Below are 19,652 nucleotides of genomic sequence, written 5' to 3' on the forward strand. Positions count from 1 at the left end.
TGGCCTCAACAAGACTTAAGATTTTTAATTGGAAATCAGTTTGGACAAAAGGCCAATAAATCAATAATTTGTGGAGAACACATGGTACTTTTTCTGAAGACAGTTTAATTGTACTCTGGGACTGCCAGATGACTGATGTCACCTCTAAAGCTGATTTTCATATGCACAGCACACTGACTGTGAGATGAACCCCATCAAGATCAAAGAGCATACCTTCAAGGGGGTCAGAGAGAAAATTCTTGGAGGAGGAAGGCAGGAAGGTCACACTACACCATCAAGAGTGCTGTAACTTGGCCTAATTCACGAAATTTAACCAAGTTTCTCTCCAGGAACTCTTAGTCTTCCATATCCCTGCACCACAAGGAATTGGGGGGAAGAGGGGGATAGGGTCACTAATCCAAAAATAAACAGGAAGAAAGTTCTTTTCAATATCAAGAGCTCGACTCTTAAAATGCTGGATAAAAGATATACTTGATGACTTTAAACAACTGTTTGCCAGTGGAGAAAATTTTCACTGTGAAAAATCCAAGTTGAGATAACTCCTGTTCTCACCAGCTTTTTCGTTCTTTATAAAATCTTGCCAGGAAAGGTGGGGACCATCCTTGTATAAGTAGCCTAGAAGCAGGATAGTTTTAAACAGAATCACGGGTACAAAATCACTACTGTTCCACCTGTTATGAATGACTGATATGGGGGTGTCATCTTCCCTGGCTTGGCACCAAGGGCTGGGAGAAGCCTTCCCCAGGAGTGACTGTTGAGGTTACACAAACTTCTGGCTGACAGCACGCAACTCTTTGCCCAGATAGAGTGGTTATGTACTTGGGTGATCACAGATTCCTCATCCAAGGACTGGATGTTATGTTAAAAAGCAACAGGAAATCAAATACGACATCCACCCAGTGGGTTTGTGACTCTGGAGAAAATCAACTCAGACATTTAAGAATGTCCGAGAAGACTTAAAACTGCATGAGAACGTAAATTATGAAGGAAAAAAAAAGATACGAACAGCAGGACAGAAAATTTAAAACATATGAGGTGTAAATCTGGATTGTCAAGAGCTAAAATTATGAACAGAAAATAAAAAGAATTAAGAAAAGACCTTAAAAAATACCCCCCCACATAAGATAAGACTTTAAACAATACCCCCCCAAATAAGATAAGACTTTAAAAAATACCCCCCAAATAAGATAAGAAACACAAACATACACACATATAGATGGACAGATATAGATATATAATTTAACACCTGCCATCTAGTATACAATAAGTATTAAAGTATGAATAAAAACGATTTTCAAAAATACACATAACTTTAAATCATTTAAAAAGCTAAAATCTGACTTAAGAAATATAAAACACAGTAATTGTGACATAAAAAGTAAAGAAATTAAAGTAACTAAGGTTAAGAATTGGCAGGAAACAAAGAAAAGGTAAATGTTTTTAAATTGTAATCCTACTGACTCACATCAAAGCAGCCAAACTAGTGACTATTAACTATTAAAAAAGTTCCTTGCTGGAGGCCACTCTGTTGAATGTTCCCTGTTAGCCCATCCGAGTTTCTCAAGTTCACTCCACAAGCCAGTGGGAAGCAAAAAAAAAAAAAAAAAAAAAGCAAAGGGACTTCCAACTAACATTGGTTGAATTTGTGTTATTTTCTGATTCACCCCCCCACTCCCGCAAAGACGTTATTCTTTCCTCCATCACTGTCTCTCCTACCACTATATTTTATATGTCAGACTTCTTATTATTTCCATAATTATGTTCTTAAAATCTACAGGTAAATTAGGCTGAGATTTGACAAGTAAAACACTGAAGTGTCTTTCATAATATTTCAACTAGGTATCCACTAACAACCACAAAAGACTCCTTCTGTTCCAAAGACTCAATTCAATTCAACAAATATTTATTCAGGCCCAATCATAAAACGTTTTCAGGAAAGCTTTCGCTGGCTTCAAATTCTTGGCCCAGTTAGATGAGAGGAATACCAGTTCCTCAGATGAGACTCAAATCCCAGAATTTTGTGTTTGCTCGTTTCCTCAAATAACAGTCCAACTTTCTCTCCAAGTACATCTTATCTCCCAAAACATTTCTCATTCACTTTTAAAAAAAACCAATGATTTGAATAATAATAATCATAGATCAAAAGTAGAAATGAGGACTTCCTAGAAAGCAAATAGACCAGATATAACTAAAGACTTAAATTTGCATACAGACTGATCACATGGTTCTGCTTCTAGAAACGTAACCAGTAAATAATGGGACAAATTTCAAATCATTCAGTGCCAGGCACTATTCTAGATCCCTGGGATGTAACAAAGGAGAAACAGGCAAAGATGGCTGCCTGTATGGTGTTTACACTCTCATGTGATTTACTCAATCTTATTCAATTTACTCAATAAAGACGTTCCTGAACCTTTGTGTGTAAATCAAAGTTTTATCAATCAAAATATATTTTAAATTATCAAAGACAGCTCTACAGTATTGAATAAACAATGCAATTGCTTCTTTTGCAAAAGAAAAGACTTTTGGAGAAAAATGGACATGTCAAGATGACACTCACACTTAGGTCTTTAAGAACCTCTTCTTTGCATTTCAGGTATCTAAAGAACATTACAGAGAACTGTAAGAGCAAGCTAGGATGAAATTTTAATCTTTAAGAAATTATCCTATGGAAATTTTATAGGAATGTGTATTTTTCAAACTGCTTTTTAAAAGATCAAAGAGAATTTTGATACACAGAGAAAATATCTGGCCAGTTGTTACAAAAGAAAACAGGAAAAAGGAAAGTGTTCTTTTTTTAAATTTTATTATTTGTTCATTGTGAATTTGCTAGATATATTCCATATGTAGTCTACCCAATGATGGATTTAAGTGTTGGCTATTAAATATAACAGTTTTTTCTGCATCTTGCTGCTTGTTTCACTTGATTTTTCTCTCTAAAAGCAGAGCAAAAACCCCAAAACCCTATGCATTTGTACTTTTCAAATTGAAGAAAGCAAAGAATCACTATAATTCTAAAATAAAAACTATAATCTAAATATTAATCTTAGGAATATTAACAGACAATATTAATATATTAAAAGACAATATTAATCTTAGGAATTTTAACAGACAAATTCATATATAAATGTTATATATGTAAGTGGGAAAATTTCCGCCATGGCATATGCATAAAGTTGCTTAAAAAAAAAAACTAAAACCCGAAATTGAAAGAATCCTAAATATCCAAGAGTAGGAGACAAGTTAAACATATTGTGATAAATCCATGTACCAATTCTATTCAGATATTAGAAAGTAGTGCCCTGAGTGTTCTTTTATTTACAGGGGAAAATACCAAGTTAGGAGAATCATCTTATGAGTTGTGACTAGATGGTCAGGCAAGGCCCTGAGAGAGGGCCAACGTTCAATCACATACTTAATATCTCTAAGAATAATGTAGCCTTAAGAGCCTTAAGAAAAAATTATGAAAATGCAGTTATTCCATTAGGTTTAAAGCTCTTTAGTGTAGATAGAAAAGGGATTCATTTATCTTAGGACTTAAAGTGATTCAAAATCCAATCAAATGATCAATCTGGGCAGGAATTTGAGACTTTTCAGCACTCAGAAGTAACACATAAATTGAATCCAGGGATAGGATACATGATTACCCCCATTCTTGAATTAATGGAATCACAGACAGAAACAGGATTCCATGGAACTGACCTATACTTCCAGCAAGAATCCAATCTCCATCCCAGCTAAAAGCACTGGTGTTTATGCAACCTTAACCCAGCCAAGAAGACAACTGCAGAATTTATATGGGGAGGGAACTCCACAAACTGTGTGGAATCACATAATTATTTTACAGGTAGAAAAACACCCTTCAAAAATGGGAATATTTGAAATTAAATATAGAAAAGTTTGAGAGTCAAAACCATCATATTAATATTTTTGTGCATATTATATAAATATAATTAAGCAATTAATTTTAACATTCACTTTTAAAAAAAACCAATGATTTGAATAATAATAATCATAGATCAAAAGTAGAAATGAGGACTTCCTAGAAAGCAAATAGACCAGATATAACTAAAGACTTAAATTTGCATACAGACTGATCACATGGTTCTGCTTCTAGAAACGTAACCAGTAAATAATGGGACAAATTTCAAATCATTCAGTGCCAGGCACTATTCTAGATCCCTGGGATGTAACAAAGGAGAAACAGGCAAAGATGGCTGCCTGTATGGTGTTTACACTCTCATGTGATTTACTCAATCTTATTCAATTTACTCAATAAAGACGTTCCTGAACCTTTGTGTGTAAATCAAAGTTTTATCAATCAAAATATATTTTAAATTATCAAAGACAGCTCTACAGTATTGAATAAACAATGCAATTGCTTCTTTTGCAAAAGAAAAGACTTTTGGAGAAAAATGGACATGTCAAGATGACACTCACACTTAGGTCTTTAAGAACCTCTTCTTTGCATTTCAGGTATCTAAAGAACATTACAGAGAACTGTAAGAGCAAGCTAGGATGAAATTTTAATCTTTAAGAAATTATCCTATGGAAATTTTATAGGAATGTGTATTTTTCAAACTGCTTTTTAAAAGATCAAAGAGAATTTTGATACACAGAGAAAATATCTGGCCAGTTGTTACAAAAGAAAACAGGAAAAAGGAAAGTGTTCTTTTTTTAAATTTTATTATTTGTTCATTGTGAATTTGCTAGATATATTCCATATGTAGTCTACCCAATGATGGATTTAAGTGTTGGCTATTAAATATAACAGTTTTTTCTGCATCTTGCTGCTTGTTTCACTTGATTTTTCTCTCTAAAAGCAGAGCAAAAACCCCAAAACCCTATGCATTTGTACTTTTCAAATTGAAGAAAGCAAAGAATCACTATAATTCTAAAATAAAAACTATAATCTAAATATTAATCTTAGGAATATTAACAGACAATATTAATATATTAAAAGACAATATTAATCTTAGGAATTTTAACAGACAAATTCATATATAAATGTTATATATGTAAGTGGGAAAATTTCCGCCATGGCATATGCATAAAGTTGCTTAAAAAAAAAAACTAAAACCCGAAATTGAAAGAATCCTAAATATCCAAGAGTAGGAGACAAGTTAAACATATTGTGATAAATCCATGTACCAATTCTATTCAGATATTAGAAAGTAGTGCCCTGAGTGTTCTTTTATTTACAGGGGAAAATACCAAGTTAGGAGAATCATCTTATGAGTTGTGACTAGATGGTCAGGGCAAGGCCCTGAGAGAGGGCCAACGTTCAATCACATACTTAATATCTCTAAGAATAATGTAGCCTTAAGAGCCTTAAGAAAAAATTATGAAAATGCAGTTATTCCATTAGGTTTAAAGCTCTTTAGTGTAGATAGAAAAGGGATTCATTTATCTTAGGACTTAAAGTGATTCAAAATCCAATCAAATGATCAATCTGGGCAGGAATTTGAGACTTTTCAGCACTCAGAAGTAACACATAAATTGAATCCAGGGATAGGATACATGATTACCCCCATTCTTGAATTAATGGAATCACAGACAGAAACAGGATTCCATGGAACTGACCTATACTTCCAGCAAGAATCCAATCTCCATCCCAGCTAAAAGCACTGGTGTTTATGCAACCTTAACCCAGCCAAGAAGACAACTGCAGAATTTATATGGGGAGGGAACTCCACAAACTGTGTGGAATCACATAATTATTTTACAGGTAGAAAAACACCCTTCAAAAATGGGAATATTTGAAATTAAATATAGAAAAGTTTGAGAGTCAAAACCATCATATTAATATTTTTGTGCATATTATATAAATATAATTAAGCAATTAATTTTAATTTTGGCTTATGTATATGGCAATGGAACATTTAAGAACTTAAATTTTACCATATTTGCATATTTATAAGTTTCATTTATAAAATGTGTAAGAATTACTAAGGAAGATATAAAGGTTTATCAAGCAGGTAATTGCAGTATTTAAAGAAAATAGAATATATTAAATTTAGAAATGCATTTTGAAATGTTTGAAAGTATCTAAATAATTGCATTTGCAAAGGATACTAATTCTTCAAACGTCCTTAAATGTGATTGCTAAAATCTACTAGACTTAAAAACTTAAACTATTTATAAGTTGCACTAGAAAGATTAAGACTAACATCTGAATCTGTAACTTTAATACCTTGAATATTAAATTCTAAAACCAAAGTAAATATCTGAATAGCCTTTCTTCACACAAAAATTAACCCCAAGGACACTGAACATTTTATATTTAAAATCTGACACAGAAATACAGTATCGAATGAAAAGAGAAAAAGAACTATACGCAAGTTACGATGAGCATATTCATTTATAGAATGAATAGAGCTCCCTGTATGGGATTTATCTGAATTTCTCGCCTCTTCTCAAGTGAATGTGGTATATTAGTTTCGTAATACTTCTGTAATAAACTACCACAAACTTAGCAGCTTTGAAAAACACAAATTTATTCTCTCACACTTCTGTACACCGAAGTACAAAATCAGTTTCAGAGTTAAAGTCAAGGTATGGTTCCTTCTGGAAGCTCTAGGGGAGAATCATCTTTCCTGCCTTTTTCAGCTTCTAGCTTCAGCTGTATTGGTTCATGACCCCTTTCTTGAATCACCTCCAGTTACTGCTGTCACATCTCCTCCTACTACTATCATCTGACTCCTCCTGTTTCCCCCTCATAGTGATCCCAGCATTCCTTGGCTCTTGGCCCATTTCTTCCATCTTCAAAGTCAACAAAAGGGGATCCAGTCCCTCTCATACTTGTAATCTCTCCTGCTTTTCGGTCTCACCTGTCTGACCTAACCTGGAAGATTCACCACTTTTAAGGGCTCATATGATGGGACTGGGCCCGCCCAGAGAATCCAGGATACTCTCCTCAACTCACAATTCTTAACTTAATCACATCTGTGAAGTCCCTTTGCCGTACCCTTTGCAGGTTTCAGGGAGTAAGACGTGGACATCTTTGAGGGTCACTATTCAGCCTATTATATGTGGTAATTTTATAATTTTCAAAGTAAAAGAAAAACAATTATTTAACTGAAGTATAAAGTTATAATATTCCATGTGCGGAAAATTCTAAACAGAAATGATTATACAAAATCAAGTTCCTTTTCAAGTGGTTTTAGACCCCACTGACTTGCATTATTTTCAACACTATAATTTCTGAATTTAAAATTCTTAATATTACTTCAACAGTATATTCATCAATAGAAATCAAGCATAGAAGAACAGGTATAACTCACATATTTGCTTCTTCCAGGCTATGCCTGTGAACATCTTAAGAAAATATGAGCTACAGCCTACACATTGTTATTGTGGGACAGTATAATTTCCAAAGAAATTATCTCCCTTATTCGCCTTATTTTTTTTTTAAATATAAGACAAGTTTTCTAAGTAATCAAGGATATTTGTGTGTAATTTCTCTCCTTTTTGGCTAACCGCATTATATTTTCTACAGACCAGAGAATACAGTAAAGTACACCTTGAAACTATGATAATGTTATCCCTCTGCATGTAAGTCAGTGTACTCTACCTTTGTGATGGTTGCCAAGGGTGCTGGAGCTTCAAGGCAGGTCTTTCTATTTACTTACTTGAATTAATAAGGGTAGTATGAACTACCAGAATAAGTACAATTATTTGCTGCTTGAAACAAAAAACATACGTAAGTATGACAGTATCTTGATTTACATTGACTGGTTGGAAAAAATAGAGCTCAAATTACTTTAGATACTATATTCAAAGTCAGATCTAATTAACTGGTTTATGAAATTAATTCTAAATGTTGGCTATCTTCATCTTTAAGTTATACATTAACTTTTGGTCAAAGGGGATAATATTCTAATCACAGTAAGGTTTTCATTTTGTTTTTAGCTTAAGATTCCATTTAGAAAAATTACTCAATGTGACATGGTTAATATACATAATCTGGTGACTCTACAAAATAAATTCTAAGTGTAAGTTATGCTTTTATATTTAAATATACAAGGACATTTGGCCAAAAGGCAATAAAATGTCCTAAGTAAGGTTTTTCTTTGTTTTTTTTTGTTGTTTGTTTTTAACTTAAAATTCCATAGTTTTTATCAGTAAACATACAATGTAAAAGAATTCTTGGAAAACAGACACGACTGGGACTATCTCAGACAAGTGGGCATCTGGTCACTGTTTTTAACTCTACTAATTAGTCCATCCTCACTCTGTGTTCACTTTTGCTCCCTATTCTTCCCAAAGAATTGAATAAAAGCAAAGATCATGCAAGATCTAGTCTTTCATTCTTTGCAAATCTATGCAAGCTAGAGGATTAATTTAAATACTCTAAAAGTCTACATCCCAGGTGACAAGAGCTCATGTCACATGAGTAGATGGAATTAGCATGTGTCAAAGGGAAGGGCACAGAACCCTGCTGTCTGGAGAGCACTCTAAAGCTACGCAATTTTTTCTCAGCACTGATGGTTGGTAGAGGAGAGCCAAGCATGAGTGATCCACCTCACTACTCCTCGAACAACAACTGATGCCATGCCCTCCTAGTTCAAGACAGGTTATCTGAAGATAAGGCTTACAAGAACAGTAAGTACTCCACTAGGAGACATCTAGTAAATCCAGATTTCTAGTACAGCTGGACAGCTCTGCTCCCTTTCTGTCAGCCAAGAGACTATCAGTGAGTCATATCAAAAGATAATTCTCTATGTAACCTGTCCATTGTACTAAAGCTCCAAAGTTCCAAATATATCAGAAAGAGGCAATATTTCAGGTACCTTTCTAATCTATTAGGGCTGAGTAACTACTTTACTATAGGCTTCCCAATGGTCATTCAGGGCAGGAACCCTTGGGACATAACTGAGTTATGATAATACTTTAAATCAAATCATGTCTACCTATATATACAACTACATTTTTGTAAAAACAGTACAATTAGTCTACGTGGTAAGTGTTGGCCTTAGCCCTGTACACAGACAATGCAAAGGAACACAAGACAATTCACAATCCAGATTGGTTAGCACTACTAAAGTGGAAAGAAAAATTCCACATGGCTTGTAATTGATTATGCACAAGTGAGACTAAGTTTACCTTAGGGTGGGGACTAATTTATAATTAACCAAAAATAAGCAAACAAACAAATACATAAAATTTATAAAAATAGGAAACACATTTGAAAAGCATAATCCTTAGCATATGCATACAGGCAATCCAAATACTTCTCAAATGAAAAGCAACCACTGACAGGCACTTTTCTTAGACCCTTAATTATTTTCTCAAAATCTGCTCAGAATCAATATACTATTCAAGAAGAAATGATTCACTGATTTTCACGGGTACCTAAAATTCTTTACATACACTAGTCTTGAGCCACACTAATCAATACACGTTCTTAACATAATCACTTCTTCCAAAACACCCTTGTGTCCATATTTCCTTGGAAGGAAGTGTTGTGAACCAACTCAGGAAATTTAATCACATAAGGTAATTAACTTCTCTGGATAAATAACAGTGGTGTCTGGAAATTTAAAGATGGGTGATGACTGGCTGAAAGCAAATACCAAACCAGATCCTGCCACACAGATATTTATTTTTTAAAAACGCAACATATTAACAAGTAGATACATTACAGTTCATATGACTCCTCAAGGGTGATGCATGTCTCTAAAATACTTCAGGCAATCACATATCTCTAATGGCCCTAATATCCCCAGTGAGAGTCCATATTTAATGTCCCTTATGCTAATTATCAATACCTGGGGTAGGTATCTTGCCACAGATGAAAGTAGCCGTGCAGTGGTGGCCTCCAAAGTGGTTAGAATTCCAGCTGACCACTAACTGGGATGTGAATCCGGCATAAAGGAATTCTTCCAGATTAAGGAATAATTTAAACTAACAGAAATAATATCACACTGTCAAAGCTGAAGTGTTATTAAGTAAATTTCACCCAACGTAAGGGAGTTTAACATTTCCCCTCCCCCTCAATTTGATAATTCCAAACTCTGTATATAGACCTATGGCCCTCCCAGCCCTCCTTGTTCTTAGGGTTACCTACAGTGAAGGGAAGAAAGAATTGGATGGTTTTGCTTTTTACTGAGCAGCTATGTGATCTGGGGCGAACGATTTAACCTCTCTGACCCTTATTTAGCTCCCTCATCCTTAAAATGGAGAGAAAATGACCATCACAAAGGACTACTGGGAAAATCAGACGCGACAAACGCAAAGAAGACAAGACACAGACAGGCACACAGAGTCACTGACAGGCAGGTGTTGCTCTGCAGGCTCCCCTTTGCAGGTCACTGTTACTATGAGGCCCAAGAACCTTGTAGAGCAGGGTCCAAGGCTCCCAGGACAAACTCCTCCTGAAACTCTCACAGTCAAATCCTTGTGGGGTTGCTCTTTGAACCTCTTGTCTGTGGCACTCTGAAAACCTCCCAAGAGGACCAACTCTGTAAAAAGCCACTTCCATAACTCTCCCGATTGCTATGCAGGCTTTACTTGGTGGGACCATTCCTGCTAATTCAATCCATAAGAGGTCAGAGCTTTGCTGTCATCCTCCTTCACTGCCCGAAGGTGCCACTAGTCTCAAAATCCCACCGGCCTCACCCATGGTAGCCTACTCAAGTCTACTCAGCCACCATGGATTCAAAGGCATCACCAAAGCTTAACTGCCACCCCTCCTGTCCCCACTATTCCCCTCAACTCTTTTCTGCTTTTAACAATGGTGAAAGCCACAGCTGCTTGTGGCTCATATTTTCATTATCACATTCATACTTTTCATTCATTTCATAACATATATGTGAAAAAAAAAGTGGCTGCTGACAGGGAAAGAGGCATTCAGAAATTTTTGAAATTGTGACTAAATTCAACAAATTCCTCATCAATCAGTGGCCTAGTCAGAATAAAATCCAGTGAAGCAGTGAAGGGTACATAACTTTTTTTCTTTTCAGTAAAATAAGTTGGACAAAATTTGTGCATGATTGCATATTTTAAAATCTAATCTTCATATTTGCCAACACTGCTTAGCTGCTGTATCAACTGTCTAGCTTTAGCCAAATAAACCTTTTTGCAACTTTGGAAGAAACTTCTATATAGGAAATTATAAATTTGGACCAGCATAATTGTGTCTCAATGTGAGATTTTTATCCCAACTCTTACCTTTATAACTATATAAATTGTATGATATTCCATAATGGCCATAGTGGCCATGTAATTAAAGGCTTTATTTATTTAATTATCTATTTTCTGTGAGACTAGAAAGACAGAATAAGAAACAGCATAATGTGGGTTTCTCTGCTGCCAAGCAACGTCAAGCGGTGCTGTCATTATCGATTTTTAATGGTACAAAAATATTTGACAGTATCAGAGGAATTCCTGGGAGAAATTTCACATATTCTTGTAGAAAATGTGAAAAGAATTTTTAATATCTGTGAGCAAAATAACCATTTTCTCTGTATCTAAACGCTATCAGAAGAAAGAGAAAAATTGATGCATTTTTTTTCTTGTTGTTCTAACATATTCCAACACCAAGGGAAGATTTAAGAAACTGAAATCTCATTTTCAAAACCTCTCTAGAATACTACTGGGGAAATTAAAAGATGAGCACTATCTTTAAAAACATCCTATATTTTCAACCTCTATTTTCACATTTGGGTTTAGAGTTTTCAGATGAACCAAGGTGACTATCAGAGGTCAGAGGTCAAAAGCATTAGCTATCCTCAACACACAGAAACAACACAAACAAATATAAAAATAAAACAAAGAATTCTCATGTTACGATCAACTCCAATGGAACTGCATTTTATTCACTTCTAATCCAATCTGAGTCCAGGCTTTGCTATCTTGATTATACTAGTTTCTCACTATAGCTTGAGAGCTTATTCAATGATTCCAATCTAATACAAACACACACACACACACACACACACACACACACACACACACACAGGTTTCATGTAATTATCCATTCCACTTTTCTTCTTTAAAAGATGGATGAATAATTACTGATTGTTGTTGTCATCTTAAAGGAGCATGGACTCTCATGAGTGGTAAGTGGTAGTTAGTGAAAAGATCTGGAAAAAGACTTGTGATTGGCTTAGCCAAACTGTTGTCTCAATCGTTTCCCAGTAAAATCGCCTCTCATCCCAATATAACACTTCTGCGTGTGCACAACCAACCACATTATATTAGATATTCATCAGATGCAACAGTTTAACAAACAAGCTCTATATGCTAGCACCGCAGCAAAATGTGATCTCCGTAAGTCATTTCCAAGTGCCTTCCTCCTCACATCAAGGGTTATCTGCAAAGGAACTTTTGATTTCAGTCCTGAGGACCATGTTTGAGAATCATTATGTTGCCAAATGTTGCACCATTACCTATTTTATTTCCCTTTTTTTATCAACTGAAATATCATGGGAATGCCACTTGAAACTGAAAAGCAATTAAATCAACTTCTTGTCAAAAATAATAAAATGCAATAAAAAGATGCTTTACTTCATCAACATATGTGTTTTTCATTTAGCAATAATCAAATTACTCCTTGAGGAATTCTGAGGTTGAATTTCAGAGGCAGTATCAAAATGCAACTACTCCTAAGATTTGCTCTATTATAGAGGGCAGAAAAAAAAGTGTTACAGCTATATTGCTTTTTAATACAATTTTAATTTTATATTGAGATAAGAATGAGATAATAGAATATACACTTCTTTGTTAACAAAACAGTATGCTAATTCATAAAGCCTCGCACATCAATAATCCTATTTATTATTCACCTATCTACCAGGCAGTATATTTAATCCTTTACACATATTATCTTTAATCTTCAAAGTAATCTTAGATAAGTGACAACCATACATTCATAGGATTATAAATTTGTTTGTATTGTCTAGTAAGGTCATTAAAAGTCATTTATGGGGAGGGTGGGAGGGAGGTGCAAGAGGGAGAGGATAAAGGGATATATGTCTACATATAGTTGATTGACTTTGTTATACAGCAGAAACCAACACAACATTGTAAAGCAATTATACTCCAATAAAGATGTTTTAAAAAAAGTCACTTATGCAAAAATAGTGAAGACCTACATACAATCATCTTGTCAAAAAAAAAGCATAATAATAATTAGCAAAATAAAGTTTTAAATCTCCCTTAATAATTATGACAGGAGTCCGGTGATACAGAGCAATGCAGTCATGAAGTATGGGACAAATTTTCAAACTTCATTAATAGTTTTCCAGCTCCACTCCCTACTCTCAACCTCCACTCTCACATACACACACACTATAGTTGCTGCAGAAAATTCCTTCAAATTTATCTTAATCCTGGATTTAAAGGTCTAAAGTAATGCACATATTTGTCCAATTCTTCCCAGCCCTAAGTCTGGAAGGCTTACTCAAGTGGTATTTCCTTGGGAAAACTGTTAAACAGTATACACCGATAAGAAAAGGTTTTCAGTTCTGTGCATTGATAGAAAAATCATAAAGCAGAGATTCTCTTTTGGATTATGAGATATATAACAAGACTCCACTTTTTGCAGCCTACAATGCAAAATATAAAACAATACTTCAGCATCTGGAGGCTATGAATAATTAGGCTTTCGAAATTATGTTTCAAAACACAGATATTTAGATAATATACTACAGATATACGTATATATTAGATATATATTACATAGGCATTACTTGTATATCAAAATATAATCCTATTATTAACTAAACTTGAAAACAAAATTTTAGATATACAGTATTAAAGCATTATATTACTTTAAGAATCGCTTAATGAACTGACACATTCTATACTTCATTAAATCAGAAATCAATAAACATATAATGATGACAAATATAAAATATAAATTAAAAAATATATCTAAGACCCAAACACCTATTAGCTTAAAAGGATTTTGTTGGTCCACATATGCTGGCCTCATCAAGCAGCTAATTACTTCCAGTTTCCTCAATCTGTGTAGAAGTAGAATAGCTAAAATTAACAATAAAAATTAAAGTGACACTACAAGTGTTAAAAAAACTATTTACAATTAAGAAAGCAAAACAACTATAAGCAGAGCACAGTTGCTCTCAAACCAAGCCACTAACCTTTGTTATTCCTTTAGTGAGCTATCTTCTATAAAATCTCACTCTTTAGTTTCTTTGGTCAGATAAACGACTATGCAAAGTGAAACTATGCCAGGAGTCTTATAGATGTTATTACTCCATTTAAGTAAATTCACAAGGGAAATATGAGTCATCTTTCTAATACGATACCAGGCAAAATGAATGGATAGTCATATTAATTGCATCCCACATCCCTAAAGTAATACTGCTTGTTTTAAAAACGTGTGTCTGTGTGTGTGTGTGTGTGTGTGTGTGTGTGTGTGTGTGTGTGTGTAGACACATAGATGATGTACTATGAAACTAAAGTAATTCTTCCTTTGGAATACTGTTCCTTATTTGAAACCAATTTCTTCTTAGTCTATATATTCAAGGTTCTTTTGATAGTAGAAAGTAACAATGTTTCAAAGTGAAGTCAACTACTGTTATTTTTTTTTTACCCTCCAGAAAATAATAATCATGTATACTATCTAACATGATACATGTCTTTACATACAACCAGCCTTCAAGGTTACATGCTTGCAAAGTAAAGAAATAAGCATAATATAAATAAAACCTTAAGCTAATATTTAAAAAAAGAAGGAATTACTTCTATCTCTACATTCATAAATTGTTACATACAGAAATGCAACAGTAGATTTTTCATCTAAACTAAAATATTTTTTAAAATAACTGAATCACTTTTCTATATACATGAAACTAACACAATATTGTAAATCAACTATACTACAATATAAAATAAAAATTAAACTTAAAAAAATAATTTAAAAATTATTTAGCTATATAATTCAGTACATACCTGGGGTACATTTATCTTAAAATAAGAATATTTTTCATCAATTACCATCAAAAATTTTCAAGTACAATCATATGTCTGCCACTTTTCAAACCTATATAATTAAAAAGAAAACTATACTCTAAATTCTAAATAATAACAATAATAACTTAAAGATTGTTTCTCAGGGACAGGACTTCTCTTATTTAGCTCTATACACCTCAAGCGCTCATCCCACAGAAAATGTCCCATGGATGTTGCTGATATAAACTGAACTGTCAGCTAATACTTCCAAAGATTTAAGCTAGTCTGATCGCTGTTAGTATTTAGGAAACTCTCAAACATATCATATGAAAACCCTCTTAACATGCTGTAACACAGTGAATGTGGAGGGCTCAGAAAATCTAGAGAATTCTGCTGTGAGCTCAACATGACTCCATTCTACATAGTAAATGATAAATGACTTCAAACTCCCAGCACTCTCCTAAAACATCCATTTCCTTCCCTCTCTCCCTTCCTCTCTCTCTTTTTCTCTCCTGTCATCCTTCCTCAGAGTTAGTATCTTGAAAAAGTACTTCAAGAGAACCTGAAATGAGGGACAAAGGACCTCCTCCTTCTTCCTTAACTCCACATTGATGCCTCCTCCATTTCTACTGTCACAAAACAAAGTGATCTCTGCTCTCCTGTGATGGATACTCAGCCCTCTTAATCTTGTTGGGGCCATAACTGTATCTCAAGATAGATGATAGAAGACAGATAAATAGATGAAAATTTTCCTATTTAGACCCACAATCCAGTAAATACTTATTTACAGTATCCTGTACATAAATAACTGTCAAATCCACATCTCTAAATCTAACTCTCCCTTTGCCATAACCTTAAAAAAAAAGTGTAAGTGAGATCTTTATTCCGTCTATCCCAAGCAGTCAAACGTTTCAAACTCTTCGAGACAGAACTACTAGAATAAATATAGAAGGAAGGGGTTCCCCCTATATCTCAGTCACCAGGGCTGATGATTTTCCTTTTCCAGTATTTCTCCAGGTCTCTCCCCAAGAGCTTTGGCTCAGGACTCCATTAGCTCATGAACTCCAATTTTCCTTCTGCCATAAAATTCTTGGCATTCTAAAACATATTCCACACAGCAAATCCATCTTTCAGATGTCCTTGGTTTGATATCTCTATGTAGACGATTACAGAGACTCCTAGTAATCTGAGTTCATCTTAGTTGCAAGGCCTTTTCACAGTATTACTTTCTCTAAATATCCTAGCCACTACCCTCGGGTCCACTGTGTTCCACAGGTGCTTGCTGCCTCTCTCCTCTGCACGCATATCACCCCCTCCATATAACATCCCTCTTGGTAGCTACTGAGATAAGAATTCGCTCTCTAATCAATTTCCAGTCGTAAACCTCTTGAACCAAATATGTTTCTCCCCATCCTAAACTCCATCAAGGTGTGTGTATATGTATGTGCGTGTGTGTGTGTTTTAAAGCTGGTCAAAAACAGTCTGTCCATATTAACTTAATATTACCTGTAACTCTATCACTTGCTTTCAATTAAAATTCTATACAATTACATTAGCTTTTTTAAGAAATTTTAATTTACCTTGCTTATATGCTTATTCAGTATTGTCCTTTAATTAACTGGATTGCAGCCCAGTGAAAACTGTTGTAGACTACAACTGCCATTAAGGGAAGGCTTTCAGTGCCTAGGAGAATGCTTCTTTTCACCTGCAACAGACACTCCACGATACTGATGATGATAAGTCATATGATATGACTTATAGCACAATTAGACAAAATTTGTCTAATTTTTGTGGAAGTTGCAAAAAATTAAGAGTAACATGTATTACACAATGTCACTACGTTCAATAAACAAAAATTCCTGGCACTCACTGTTACCTTAGTCTGGCCTCCAGAACTTTCACAACTTTTAGATTAGTGATTTTTTCCCTGGGGCTTTTCCTAATATTCCTGTGCTCAGTGCCACAATTTGCAACAGGCAGGTTTAGCAAATTCTGTTCCAAATAGTTTAAAGAAAGCTTTCATGATTATTCAAGTAATCTTTATAAGGCAAGTACTAGTCAGTCCTCCAGGGGTTGAAATTCAGCACCTTTAGAGACCTCTGTCTCCACCCCTAAACACTTGCTGTTTATACTAAGAAGACTGGCGCCATTGCCCCCTTTCCTTTATACTCTTATCAACCCCTTCCATGCAACATCCCTCTGGATGGCTACAGACACAACCTGAAATTCAGAATTGCGCTATAAACATTGGTGGGTGGGCTAGGTCTCCTCTTCGGGTGGCCTGGTCCAGGATAATGGCCCTTTTTCAACCCTGCCTTTGGTGGCCGCTGTCCAGAGTCCCAAAGCCTCAGACTTAAGGGCACAGCCAGCCTCGGGTGCTCCTGGACAGTACCCCTACCATCTACATATCTGTGTCCCCGCTTCAAAGCTCCACTATCAGTACCCTGGGAATCAAAATCAAGAAGGCTGCAACTTTCAGATTTATCGTTGAAAAATTTGCTCCCATGTTCACATAAGGTTGGGAATAAAAGACCACAAGGAGGTGGGTAGTTGTGGTCTGGTCAGTTGTTTTCACAGCTGGCCGAGTCAATCATTCTCCCTTCAAAGCTTATTTGACAGGTGAGAAATTCCTCCTCTCCAGATCATTCCAGGAACTCCTCAGCATCAATCTGAGCTGGGAGAGGGGCCTGAAGGGGAAGGGAGGGGTGCTGAAATCGTGCTAAGCGTGTCCCCGGGGGAACTCTAGTGCAGGAAGGATTCCGGCGCCAGGAATGTGCTGGTCCAGGGTGCAGAAGGAAGAGAGGGGAGAGCCGGGAAGTCTTAAGGGGAAGGGAGAGGCGCGACCCGAAAAGAGCAAGATACCTGGGAATGTCCTGAAAGGGATGGGAATGGGTGAGGAGGATGCAGACTGTAGAGAAATCGGGAATATAAGAAAATGGGGCGAGGGGAGAACTGGACAACAGGGAGCGCAGTGCCTCGGATGCGGGCGTCCAACCTCGGCGGGTGCCAGACCCTTCCAGCGCGCCGGCGAGGCTGGCTCCCGGCCGAGCCCCCGGAGCCGGAAAGTTGGCGCGGCGAGGGGGCGGGCGGGCTGGCAGCGCCCCCTGCGCGGCTGGGAGGCGCCGGGCTCGGAGCCGCGCGGCGCCTTACCTTCTGGTCGACGATGGAGCAAGCCATCTCGCGGACGTGAGCCAGGCTGTAGTCCCCGGACGAGTCTTGCAGCAGCAGCACCGGCTCGCGGCTCAGACCGATCTGCAGATGGAACGAGATGCCCCCGGCCGGGGCCGCGACGGGAGCCAGGAACGGCGCGGGCCCTGGCCCCGACCCCGGGACCAGCGAGGCCGCCGCCGCCGCCACGGGCAGCAGTGGGCTGGGCGGCCGCAGGACCGGAGGGGCGCTCATCGCTCGGCCGGGCACGCCGAGGGCCGCGGTCCGGACAGCTGAAAAGTTTTGCTGCCGCCGAGCCGGGAGCTTCTTTCTTCAAGAGTCGAGGCGGAAAATAAAAACTTTCCGGAAAAGTCCCCGCGCGGGGGGAGGGCGAGGGTATGAGGATCAGGAGGGGAGGGGGTGGAGGGAAAATGGCCGAGGCGGGAGGATTGCGCCGCCGGGAGCGCGAGCGGCGCGCGGGGGAGGCGCCGCCGCGCGGAGGAGCAGCAGCCGCGGCGCGCGCGGAGGGACGGGGCGGCGGGTCAGCGAGGCCAGGGCGCCGGGCGGGGGCGGGGAAGGGGGCGCGAGGGGCGGGGAAGGGGAGCTGGGGGCGGGCACTGCGGAGCCACCACCCGGCAGGCGGCGGAGCCGCAAGAGCCGCGGCCGTGCTGCCGCAGTGGCCGCAGGGTTCCCGGTCGCCGCCCCCTCTGCCCGAGGTTCCCGGGGCCTAAGCCTCCCCAGGCCAGGGCAGGACCGTGCGGCAGGGCCCGGGGCCGCCTCCTCGGGCGTGGTCCGACCCTCCCCTCCCGGATTCCGCTCACCGCTGGCCTGGCTGCCCGACTGTCGACGGAGGGGACGGGGCGCACCTCCTGTGACCCGCTGCCCCGGACCGCGAGCTTCACGGTCCCCACAGTCCCCGCCACCTCTTCCAAATGTCCGAGGACTACGCACTTCTACCAGTGAGGTGACCTGTGCTGGACCCAAGAATGCCCAGCCCTACGGTTCTGCGTGGGTCTTACCTTCGGAGTGTCGAGGGAGGATGAAAATAGAGGGTCCTTGGAAACCCACGTACATCCCGGCTCCTTTTAGGAGCCCTTGGGTTTGTTGCCAAAGAGGGTAGGAAGCCAATCCACGGAAATGTATTTAAACCTACCTTTTTTGACTCTGAACACACCCTGATCCCCAATCCCGCACGCTCCACCGCAGCTACCAAGGCACCAGACCAAACAAACACAAGTCACTGAAATCAGGATTTTGAAAGAGAAGGCATTGTCTACATAAAGAAAGGAGGAAGGTCTGATGTGGCCTCTTTCCCTTTACCTTATTCTTTGTGTCTGATGTTTCTACTTCGGGAGCCTCAGAAACCGTTTTCTTTCCTTTGCCATCACTCTAAAGTCTGCTTTTTAGGAGTGATGCTCTCAGCCGCCACCACCATCACTAGCGCCACCGTCAAAGTTGGGCACCATCTGCTTTAGTTTTGATAGCTGTTTCTTGTTGTTGCCTTTGTTGTTGTAGTTTTGGCAGGGGTGGGGAGTTGGGGGGGGTGTTTGGAGATGAACTCTAATCTTCTCCTCCCGCCTGGGCGT

At 38.0% G+C, this 19,652-nt stretch overlaps 1 protein-coding gene across 3 annotated transcripts in view; it reads right to left on the reverse strand.

The window, feature by feature from the left end:
- The window catches only part of PRKD1 (protein kinase D1), a 340,452-nt gene extending 321,999 nt beyond the window's left edge, over positions 1-18,453 (reverse strand). The window contains exon 1 of one of the 3 annotated variants that reach the window (XM_028495666.2): positions 18,070-18,447. In XM_028495666.2, the coding sequence (XP_028351467.1) occupies positions 18,070-18,321 (252 nt within the window). In that variant the 5' untranslated portion in view covers positions 18,322-18,447. Of the gene's footprint in view, positions 1-18,069 lie in introns of all 3 variants that reach the window. The other 2 variants (XM_024134023.3, XM_055088375.1) reach the window with 2 other exon arrangements.
- Positions 18,454-19,652: the final 1,199 nt, after the last annotated feature.

This window comes from Physeter macrocephalus, chromosome 11, assembly GCF_002837175.3.
Source record: "Physeter macrocephalus isolate SW-GA chromosome 11, ASM283717v5, whole genome shotgun sequence".
NCBI lineage: Eukaryota > Metazoa > Chordata > Mammalia > Artiodactyla > Physeteridae > Physeter > Physeter macrocephalus.